Source organism: Daphnia pulicaria, chromosome 3 (assembly GCF_021234035.1).
Source record: "Daphnia pulicaria isolate SC F1-1A chromosome 3, SC_F0-13Bv2, whole genome shotgun sequence".
NCBI lineage: Eukaryota > Metazoa > Arthropoda > Branchiopoda > Diplostraca > Daphniidae > Daphnia > Daphnia pulicaria.
In genome coordinates, this window is record NC_060915.1 from 8,591,262 (window position 1) to 8,602,948 (window position 11,687).

General features: G+C 39.1%; 2 protein-coding genes and 1 long non-coding RNA gene across 5 annotated transcripts in view; 2 read left to right on the forward strand and 1 right to left on the reverse strand.

Moving 5' to 3' along the window:
- The window catches only part of LOC124329250, a 409,843-nt gene that overhangs the window by 114,221 nt on the left and 283,935 nt on the right, over positions 1–11,687 (reverse strand). The window lies entirely within an intron of this gene.
- LOC124329084 (protein no-on-transient A-like) lies at positions 18–8,782 on the forward strand. 3 transcript variants are annotated; one of them, XM_046788065.1, is made up of 10 exons: positions 18–127; positions 276–611; positions 677–898; positions 966–1,136; positions 1,206–1,445; positions 1,510–1,696; positions 1,769–2,073; positions 7,656–7,857; positions 7,938–8,098; positions 8,164–8,782. In XM_046788065.1, the coding sequence occupies exons 1-8, from the start codon at positions 116–118 to the stop codon at positions 7,659–7,661; spliced, it is 1,479 nt and encodes a 492-aa protein (XP_046644021.1). In that variant the 5' UTR covers positions 18–115; the 3' UTR covers positions 7,662–7,857; positions 7,938–8,098; positions 8,164–8,782. The 3 variants fall into 3 exon arrangements, with proteins under 3 accessions (XP_046644021.1, XP_046644019.1, XP_046644018.1); XM_046788063.1 differs by having other exon boundaries at positions 7,707–7,857; XM_046788062.1 differs by having other exon boundaries at positions 2,701–7,857; positions 8,164–8,351.
- Positions 9,707–11,530, forward strand: LOC124329157 (putative uncharacterized protein DDB_G0271606). The gene is made up of 4 exons (XM_046788195.1): positions 9,707–10,085; positions 10,171–10,490; positions 10,581–10,644; positions 10,757–11,530. Exons 1-4 carry the CDS (start codon positions 10,058–10,060, stop codon positions 11,377–11,379), a joined length of 1,035 nt encoding a protein of 344 aa, XP_046644151.1. The 5' UTR covers positions 9,707–10,057; the 3' UTR covers positions 11,380–11,530.

Genomic DNA, 11,687 nt, shown 5'->3' on the forward strand with positions numbered 1-11,687 from the left:
AAATGCAGCGTAAACTAGGCAACATTGCAAGCATTTGTCAATTCGTCGCCATTTCGTTTCTTTGGTGAGATTTGTGGTTGTGCGTCTTGGATATTTTAAATTATAAAATTCATAAATGGATATTAAGGTGATATATTTTTCATTTTGTATTATATTGTTTCGATGTAACTTCAAATTGTGTCGGATTTGGACACGAGTGGGGTCCAACTCTACTACTATAAACTTTCACGAATATATTTTTTTGGACCAAGCTGAATGTTTTATTGTTATTTTAGAAGATGCAGAAACAGGAACCGCCTATTTCCGAAAAAGTGAATAAAGACAATTCAGCACCGTCAAATCCTGCTTCCATTCCATCTACACCTCAGAATTCTGTAAATGGTGGTGCCACTTCTGTTGGGAACAACAGTGGAAGAGGGAAGCGTGGAAGCGGTAGAGGTGGTGTAGGAAGAGGTGGACAAGGAGGAAGAAACAATCAAGGCAACGGCAAGAATGGGAATGGTGCTGGACGATTTCAGAGGAATGCCAATAATAATAATCTTGGCCAAAACCATACAGAGAAAAAGTGGGAAGACAATTCCCACGGTAATGGGCATCAAAAATTGTCTGAGGTTTGTCAAAGTAACAAGTGCTATTATTTAAGAATATCTATAGCAATTTTTTAACAATTGTGCAGGATCGGCAGTTATTAGAGAAACTTGCTACATTATCCAATTCAACTGCTGAGCTTCCAATTAGATCCTTCACTGAAACCAAATTTTCAGGTCGCAGCAGGTTATATGTCGGAAATCTAGGCAATGACATAGTAGAGCAGGATTTAAAAGAATATTTTTCTGCTTATGGAGAAATCGCTGAAGTATTCCTAAACAAGGAAAAGGGATTTGCTTTTGTCAGATTGGTAAGTGTTTTTTATTTTATTTTTTACTTTTTTTTTAAATTCTTAATTGCTGTATTGGAAATCATAGGACTATCGTTCGAATTCCGAAAAGGCTAAGCGCGAATTGGATGGCAAAGTTTTGAAAGGCCGCACATTACGTGTTCGCTCCGCTCCGCATAGTGCTGCTGTCCGCGTGAAAAACTTGTCTCCCTTCGTCACTAATGAATTACTAGAAAAAGCCTTTTCTATATTTGGAGATGTAATTTATTATTTACTTACGCCCAAATTTAAATTTGCCCTTAAACATTTTATTGTGGTTCCCAAATAGATTGAAAGAGCTATCGTGGTTGCTAATGAGCGTGGGCAGTCGACGAATGAAGGTGTAGTCGAGTTCGTTCGTAAGCCAGGTGCCCAAGCAGCAATTCGTCGCTGCACAGATGGATGTTTCTTCCTTACTTCGTCGTTACGACCTGTAGTGGTAGAACCAATGGAACAGTTAGACGATGAGGATGGATTCTCCGAACGTGCATTTACTAAAAAGACGCCAGAATTTTCGAAAGAGAGAGAAGTAATTAACTGATACATTTTGTATTTATTGAAAATGTCTAATCTTTCTTTACTGAAAATCACAGGCGGGGCCAAGATTTGCTGAGCCCAACAGCTTTCAATTTACTTACGGTCAACGTTGGAAGCAATTGCTCGAGCTGTACAAGCAAAAGATGGATGCTGTTGAGCGCGAACTGAAAATTGAAGAAGATAAGCTTGTGTCTCAGATGGAGTATGCTCGGTATGAACATGAAACAGAACTTCTCCGCGAACGTAAGTAGTCATTCACCTATATGAAAGATTTTTTTTATTTTTATTTTTAAATCGTTTTCAATTGGTATGTAGAACTCAGGCAGCGCGAACAGGATCGGGAGAGGCAAAAACGTGACTGGGAAATGAAGGAGCGTCAACACGAAGAATCCCGATTGCGGGAAGAAGAAACTCTTCGCCGACAACAGGACGAAATGCAGCACCGATTGCGTCAGCAGGAAGACGAAATGCGTCGTCGTCAACAAGAGAACACCATGTTCATGCAGGAGCAAAATACAGAAGCGTCTCCCCCAGATTTCCGTCGACCACTTCAGCCTCCCATTTTTGATCGCCCTATGATGGGTGGCAACGGACCTCACAATCTCATGGATCTTCAAATGGTATGTCAATTCAATTTATTATTGGTTTCGGTCAAGTTATGGAATTTCTGTGTCCTTAGAGGATTTCAGCTATATCTTTTTTTGAGCTTTCCCCATTTGAATCTGTTTTTATTGAAAGAGATTTAATTTTAAGTTATGGAAGGCTTGTTTATATTTTATCTTAGGGCGCCTTCTTTACAGGCCTTTGTTTTACTATGGACCTTTTCGTCCTTTTCTGAGCAGCATTGCCCTATAAAATTGTTGTCATGCACTGGGGAGGCTTTTGAGGGCACAAGTAACTAAACCAGAATTTGTTTGGAAATTCAGTGGAAGCTTTTATTTTTAAAAAAGCAATACTATCCAATTACCACTTGAAGACGGTGGGAATACTCATCGGGTTTTTAAGAATTCAGACTAAACGGTTTGAATTCATTAAGTATTCGGAAAATTTTTATTTGTGGAAATATCCTGCAATTGGGAGGATCTTCAGGTTATTTTTTTTTTTAAATTGATGACCGTTGATTCAACGTCAGTTTTTCATATCAGTTTTACCCATGACGATGTTTCTGCGCTGGAGCCCATTTCTGCTTTTTAGCCGAATTCTAAAATTAAGACTTATCAATGCGTCCCCTATATTGTTATCTAAAGGAAAATAAGCCGTTCCACAACTCGTTTGAGCAGCGGCCTTTGGAGCCGCCACCGATGTTTAACAACATGCCTATTGGGGGTCGTATGGATGGCCCAAATAACAACATGGGAAATATGCCACCCCGTGGGCCACCTCACGGAGTCAATGCTCCGCGATGGGGCCGCCCCAACGAGCGCGATCGTGAGGATTTCCTGGTCAAGCGTCGCCGTTTCTAAGGGCTCTCTTGTGCTTGTCTATCCTGACTCATTTTCAGCTATCATTGAAAGGCATTACAAAGATGCAGTCCCGTGCAAACTTTAAAAAACAAAAACAAAAAAGAACGAAAAACATTCTCTTTACTTGAATTATCATTTCTTTTCGAAACGACGTTTCAGTTTTGCTTGGATGACTCAGTTTAAAAAGTAAAATTTGAAATTATTACGATTTTTGTCTTCGTTTTTGCGAACCTTTCATTTCTTTTTTTAAAACTTCACTTTTTTTTTGTAATCTTCATTTCCATTCTACATCTCTCCATTAACTGTCATCATCTATATCTGCCATCCCAACCGATTCGGACTAATTTTTTTTTTAATGACTTAAGTTGGTTTTGTTGGTATGTGCGCAATCAAATTGATGACCAAGTAAGGTCTGTCTTTTTGGTTGCTCGTCTTAAAAACAATAAAATTCTTTTCTTAAACATCAAATTTCGTTGCCGCTTCTCTTGTGGGGAATTCCTTTTCATTTTTAGAAAACAGCCTAGTTCAGTTACGGCTACAAAGCGTAGGAATCTTGTGTGTGTTTTATCAAGATGATTTATACCCGTCACCCTCAGCTGCCAAAGGCAAATCATCCTTAGATGACTTTCGTTGCAATTTGACGGAATTTGACAACTCTTAAAGAACATGCTCGTTTTCCAAAATCATTTCCCCAACACACTCTTTCGTTGCCATGCCCGGTCATGTTACCGCAGACGGCCTCAATTCATACACGATAAGTGTATGAAGGGGGAAATTGAAGTTTAATCTTGTACTTGGCAAATTGGCAACGAAAGTCACCTGGGGGGGACTGACGATGGCTGATTTTTTTTTTATAAATAATGCTCTGTGACCGTAACTGAATACTGAAGTAGGCTATGATAATTGCGGGTAAATAGAAACTAACAGATCAATGAAAGAATGGAGTAGAAAAATCAAGCAAGTGCATTTCAAAATGCTTTAAGGTTTTAAAGTTACATTTTATTTTGTTCTGTCACTGGTCTTTAGGTGTAAGAAATATTTTACGTGTTGACTTTTGATTAGCAAAAATATAGTAACCTAACCTTGTATCCTCACGAAAAATAGAAAAAAAAACTCAAACATCTCCGAAACTAACATGTGATTATCATGATTGGCGAAGGAGAAATCAGTGATTATCATGGTGCTACCATGTGTTTTCGGAAATGTCATTAGTTTCTTTTCCCTTATTTTTTATAATGATAAAGGGGATGTCCGGTTTAGCGGTCTTGAGCGTCTGCTGTGATCTGAAAAGTATTGAGTCTCTGGTTCTATTCCTGGCTGAATTCATCAGTCATAAAAGACCTTTCGTTGCGCACTTGTGAATTCAGAGCACATGAGCACAAGAGTCTTGACTGCTTTCGTGAATATAACGTTACTACTGCTACTACGGTGTGTACAACATCTTGATAAACCGAAAGCGCCATTGCACACACTTAAGTGGAAATCGTGCTGCAGCAATCGAATAAATTTCATTCCCCTTTGCTCCACAAAAAGAAATAAAAAAAACATATAGAAGTTTGAAAATCACAAATACCTTTCTCTCGCAAAGAAAATGACGACGTTTACTCGATGAGATGGGTATGTCAACTTTTTTCAATCGCCAAACCCTTTGATTTTTTTGGATTGAAACAAAATGCATGTTGCTGAGATTTGTCTCCATTTTCAATCTCGTCCAGAAGTTTGTCTTACTAGATATATATTAACCAATTTACCTGCAATCAAATCAAGACTTTTTCTCATTTGTATTGAAACGTACCCTACCTTTTAAAAAAGCCGCGACTTGTTTAATTCAATGCCGGTCTGATTCGTACTGTTTTTTTTTTGTTTTTTTGTTTTTTTGCTGGAAAGTGAGAGGATCTTCAAAAATGTCTTGATCAAGTAGGGTGTAGCTTTTTCCAAAGGCTAGCATTTGAAAGAAAGTAATCCAAAACATGTTCATTGTAATAATTTTTGTTTTTAGGAAATAGGGTTTACTTCAAAATATTATTAGAATTGTTGGAAAAGGCACACATCAAAGATGCATGTCTGGCGTTGAGCTTCATGTTGAATATTTCAGGGGTTTCATCCGGTTTCATCCGAGATCATATTATTCATCTATTTCATGACGAAAGAATTGCAGCATAATGTGAATTTGTGATGAATCGAAATTTACGTGATGCGTCTGCTCGTTGGCTGCTTGAATGATCTTCAAGGAGAAATTCCAGTTTGTTAATATGAAAGAAAAAACACCCTTCTTTGATACCCTGAATGAACTAACTCATTAATAAGTAGAATGGGACAGTCAAATTTAATCCATTTTGATTTCAGTCATTCTTGCGTTTATTGTTTACAAAAATTTTCTATTTTTCTAAAGACCTAAACGTAATGCATTTTAATTCTCTCAATAGAACATGCCGATAGCACGTCAAGATTTTCAATTAAAAGCCTCCAACTTAAGTCCGGCTAAATTAACATTTTGAAGTAGTGCTAGCTTTGCTCTTGGGGAAAAAACACGTTTGGCTTTTAACTGGTTAGGGGAAACTATTGCTTCATTGTTTTTCTAACTTAGTTTTAGACGAAAAAATCACAAATTAGCATCATCTCAGTATGTTTTAGATTTAATATGGGTTGGAACTGCTTTAAAAATAAGAATTAAATTAAAATTGTATTAAACCACGCCACAGGGGAAAGTTGCTCTTTTGGCCACTCTAGTATTTCTGGTGCCTATGAGAAATTAGCCTAGTTCTATATTTTGATAAAAGCAATAAAAACTAGCTGATTTATTAATCAGTTTCTAAACCAGTTTCATCAAATAAAGGTAATTTTCAATTTGAAGTGTCATATTCCTATAATTCTGCATTACTTCCACATCGCCCAGCCAGCAAGCCTCAAATTAATGGCCGGGTCGGCTCATTTGTCTTTGCAATTTGGCACAACTCTTATGGTCGAAGTAATTTCGCAAACATTGTCCAGAGATTCTCGCACCTTCGTCGTGTTTGCTGCGCCACCTATGAAAGGTATGCTACGTCAAAATTGGTGTCGATGTTTATTTTTTGGGCGAAACTTCCCGAAAATCAGTGACTTCTTTGCATTTTCTGCCATTGAATTTGTGGAAATTTAAATTAAAGCTAACAATTAATTTTTTAAAAAAATTGTTCAAAAATTTACAAACGATTTTTCTATCCAATTTCCAATTAAGCCCACCTAAGCTAAAGAAGTCTTTAGAGCCCCGGTTTGAATAGCATTATTAGAATATGTTAATTACATTTAAACCAGAATTGAACTCGTCCTGTATTCTTGAAATAACGACTTGGCTTTAACTCGCTTGAAATTGAAAACAAATGTGGAAATTCGCGATGAAAAAGCTAAAGTTAAGAAGAACGGAATTGAAGGCGTTTTGAAAGGTGAAGTTGGTGATTGGAAAACTCATTTTTTGACAGGTGAAAGGTTGAAGCAATTTGGTATAATTATTGAACAATAATCGTGTACATCTTTAAGAAAAATCATCGAAACAGACCAAATGTTCTGGTAATGTGAATTTGAATAGTTTTTGGCCCTTTCAAAGCGTGTCACCCACCATGTTTGAATTTTTTAAATCCTGGATGTGACTAAACATAACAAAAATGTTTCTAAAAGGTAAATATTTTGTTATTTTTATGCATTTATATTTATCATGTGATTGAAAACCCAGTTTTACTATCGACACCCTTTGTCGGGGTGAGTTGTCTAGTACTGTGATGTTAATTAATGGGGCAAAGTAAATGTAGTAGGGAAAGACAGTCCCGAACTGGACGCAATCTGTTTGGGCACTTGAAAAACAAGTCTGGAAAAATGGAATTGACTTGATCGAAGCCAAATAAGAATCGTGAAACACGTTTTATTTGACAGAGATTCTACTTATTGATCAGATGACGTAAGCAGCAAGAAGTCACCAACTAATATGAAAAGATGACGATTTTTTTTGGGGAGGGGGGGGGGAGGAGGATTTTCGAGAAGGATAGTTTTGAGCCGAGTATAACGCTGGTTTTAATCCCATATTTTGTCTTTCCACCTTTCCAATTCAATGAAGCCCACACCACTCCTTTGAAATGCTGCTGGCTTTGAACGCCGTGCGTGCTGATGTCCTACAGAGAAGCAATCAAGACCCTCTTTCATCTTTCAGTCTATTATAGTGAAGTAGGCCATTCTTTGGGACCGGATTTTTTTAATGGAAATTTTGATCTACTTGCAATGCGCTGGCGGAAAGTTTTCAGGCCTTCGTGTAGAGCGCGAAGAAAGTTCTGAAGGCGGACTATCTACATTCTACAGTACGTCACGGCGTCTACGTAGAAATCAATAAAATGGAATCAACTTTTGGAGATGGGTGGGGTATGAAAGGAATTCGAGAATGCGGTTGAAATTGATTTTTAATCGGAAAATACGCATCCAGGTGATCGATGTATGTAGTAAATGCTTCAATGCGCGAGAATTTCGCTTCTCTTTGCGCACTCATATTGATTTGTGCACTCACCTACGTAAAAGACCAAAAGAAAACTGTGTGCGAATATGCATCAAAGTAGGAGAAGTCAAATGAATATGACTTGGAGGAGCGACACGGCAGATTTCATTTCGATGCTATTGTTAATCAAACTTATGGAAATTAATTTCGGGTCACATTCAACCAACGTGTTTCTTTCTCTTTTTGAACTGTCGTTTCCATTACTCATGGTCAACGTTCCAAGGTCTAGGATTTAACGGATAACAACCATACTTTTGTCTCCGTGCCAAAATAGATATTGCTTTCGACCTAAATCGAAGTCACAAGAAGCAGCGAAATTATTCATTGCAACTACAGTGGATTCACTGAAGCAGAAAATCCGCCAGTCCATTAGAACAATGGAAACTGGTTTTTCGAACCGACGGCACTCTTCATTATTTGTTGAGGTAGGAATTGCACCGGAAACGTTCTTTCATCTATAACAAGTTTTCTTTGACATTATTATGTGTCTCTGTTGCGTGAGCAGATTCCGCTGGAGGAAAAAATGAACAAAGTGAATGGATTCGTCTTTCCGTTGGCGTGAAATGCGGGTTGCATTGTCTGGAAAGGCTGACTCTGCTCCTGAGCGTTCCCATTCATCTCTCCTGGCATCTAGACTAAATAGAAAAAATCCTTCCGCACCATACGGTATGTACCTTATTAAACTATTGATATAAGTCTAGCACTGTACTAAGAATGTTTTATTCTTTCAGGACGTATAGACCTGTGTTGGAGGTCGAGGCGCCTGTTACTCTCCGTCAACTCAACCCAAAAGGACTAAGGGAAAATGCAATAGAAGGAAGACAATGACGAAAGAACAAAGGAGCTTAAATAACGGCTCCACGGTTGTAGCAAATGCCGAGAAAAAAAACAAAAAAAAACAAAGAAGAATCGATTGGGCTTAGATACATCTTTTCCAGAATGATCCTTATTTATCCTGGATGACAAGTTGTATCGTTGCCTTTCCCCAAATCAAACTAGAACGTCGTTGTTGGGACGAACGAGCTATAGCAAATAGGCAACCTGCATCGGCTAAACCAAAGTAATAGAAAACGTGAGCAAAAGATTATAATGAGAACCAGCACCCCCAGTGTATATGCTCCATTAAGATATACGGGACAACTTATTATACTGGAGCGCGCGCCTACGCCATGCCCTTATTACGAAACCCTCTTTAATTGTTTAGTATCGATTCATTTTTCAAGCGCTCGTCATCATTCTCCGTTTTCTTCGTTCGCGCCTTTGCTATAAGGTTACAGCATGCAATTTGTACCAACCTATTGTGCTTCTCAAAATGAAATAAAGTAAATCGGCGGCTAAATCTCACAAAAACTTTATGGAATTCATCTACTGTATATTGCGTTAGCCATTTAAAAAATCCAGGTCACTTTCAGTAACCATCGAACCCTGTGGTTGGTTTTTCCCTGCGACTAGCTGAGAGAAATGAGAAGGAAGAAAAGGCGGATGATAAAATTATAAAACTTCCAAGAGAGCCGGAAAGAGCGTGAACTGGATTGTGATGCTTACACTTTTTGTGGTCAACATTTACTTCTGAGAAACTGGCACACTTCCGGGTAAAGTAATCTCCCTATTCGTCTATATAATGTAACTCAACGGGAATCGAATAAGAGGGGGGCGGTGGACCGTTTATCTAGTATGCGAAGCACGTACACATGTAGGGCCGGTCTAATGCGGAGCTCAATCATCTCTAAATTTGTTTGGTAGCCTAATTTAAGGGAAAGATGAAGGCCAACTTTTCAGACTTTCAAAATGGGGAAATAATTATACTATAGAAATGGTTTCCCTTGACTTTTACTACGTGTTTGTAACTTGCAAACATTGTGGTTTATGACATGGTGGATAAAGCTGTAGATATTCTTCCTGTCGTCTACAGCTGTTTTGTTTCTTTCGCTTCAAAGTACAGTTCTATATAGAGAAAACTCTTTAATTATCAGCCAATCTGTCAAGACTTGATGCAAGCAAAACGACAAGGTCCTACTCTATAGTCACACTCATCCGGATTCAGGAAGCGCTTTTTCATTAGGACTCGGACGAAAAGAAAATATCTATAAGTGGGTTAGTGGAGCAGAGTGTTGCTTTATTAATATAAGGTCGACAGAAAAATCACTCGTTGTGTTAATAACTAAAGTACCTTGTTCCTTCCTTGATTAAATTTAATATAAAAGGGAAATAGTTCGAACATAATTTAGAGGTTCCTCAATAAGTAGCCTCTTTAAACAACCACCCACCATTCAGGATCGATAGTGAGAAGAGGACTCTAAGGACGAAGAGACGAAATTGAATGCGCAGAAGAAAAGTTTTTAAACTAGGTGATAAAAAAAAGCGACCGGATCTGAAAGCGACACGTTAGATGGAGAGTCTGCTGTCTGGTATACCCGGTTTAGTTTATTTGTTTCCTCGTTTTCATTTCTGAACTCAAGTCAATGAGTCAAGGGGAAAAAAAGGCAAGGCCTGAGAGTCTCTCGAGTCAAAGTATAAATATGCCAGGTCGGTGCATTGGACTCGGCAGTCGAAGTTTCAAGATCGAACAATTCTACAGTTTCTTTCCCGTTTCGAGTTGTCCATTATTGGTTCCTTCGCTCTATCATGAGATCGACTACGGTTTATCTATCAGGTATATTATCGTCACCAGCAATAGTGAACTGTTTGGATGGTATATCGGATATTCTTTTAATCTATTCACGTCAATTAAATTGTAGCCGTCATTGTATTGGCGTCCGTCTGGAATGGATTCACTGTGGCTGTTCCGCTACCTCAGACAGACGTTGCCAACTCAACGGCACCGGTGTCTCCTGTCGAAAAATCGTCCAACATCAAAAGTCGCCAGTTCAATGCGAACGTGCCGACAGGAGCCACTGGGCTGAGCGGTGGAAACGCGGCCGGAATGCAAAGTCCTCTTCAGCAATTGGCCCTCCTGCAGCAAATGACCAACTCCAACAACAACCCCATGTCCATAGCCTCCGAACTGGAGGCGCAGAAACAGGAAAACTTCCATTTGCAGAACCAAAAACAACAGCAGGTAAGAACAAGAACAACAACTAATTGTTTTTAAAAACAAGTTGTTTATTAAACAACTAATTGTTATTAAACTTTACCTTCTAAACAACAGGGTCTTTTAGCTTCGGTTCACATCAAGCAAGACCAGATTGCAACAGCACAGGCAGCCATAACAAGTATATATGCGTGTGACACACAAATGACATCGAATTCCGTTCACGCCATTAAGAACCGTTTGATCAGTTGATTGACCTCTGTCTTGTTTTTCCTTCATTCTTGCATTTATAGATCAGAGTAATATGGTGAACGGCCACCAACCCGCTGCTGTGATGCAAGCGGCGCTCAGTCCACAGTTGCAGCAACTTCAACAGAGCCTGGAAGCGCAAAAGCAGCAGCTCTTGGTCCAGCAGCAGGTACTCCAGCAGCAGGTGAAACCGGAAGCTCAGCAATTGAACAAACAACAAATCCTGATGGCCCAGCTTCTGAACGAGCCTCCGGCTAAGCGTCCTCAGCTTTGGGAACAAATCAAGCAGACGGTGACGAAACAGGAAGCTGCCATGATGGTCAATCCGTTGGCCCAGCAAGGACAGTTGGGCTTCTCTCAGATGAGCCTGGCGCAGCAGCCCAGCAGAAGCCAACAGGAATTGCAGCGATACCAGACGTTGATTCAACTCTTGGGTTTGGCCAATCTGGCCTCTTCAAGCAACCCCAACCGCCAAGGATACTACACCGATCCCAATAGTTCAATGGTCTCCGGTGGTCTACCTTATTCACCGTTCGGGAGCAATGCGGCAATGAGCGTTCAGGCCGTACAAATGATGCATCAGCAGCAAATGCTCTTGCTTCAACGACAGCAGCAAATGATGATGCTTCGACAGCAAATGGCGATGATGAATCCGTTCATGTTCTAACATCGTCCTCCCTTTAATAACTTTATTCTTATATATTTATGTTCCCACACTTTGCTCCCTAAATTAAAGCGTCCACTTAATTTTATTTGCATCTCTCTTTCCTGTTTCTCGTCGAGGAAGGAATAGAATAAATATACATTGTTTTATGTTAGCAAAATATTGAATGTTGTTACTGAATGTTGAATTTGATTACATAATAATTTTAATTTTTTAAATAATTTTAACGAAATTAATAGATTCAGCATTCAGTACGCTGGTGCGCCGGTAGGCCTAAGCTGTTTGTTGTCTCTCCGTACCGATAATCCCGC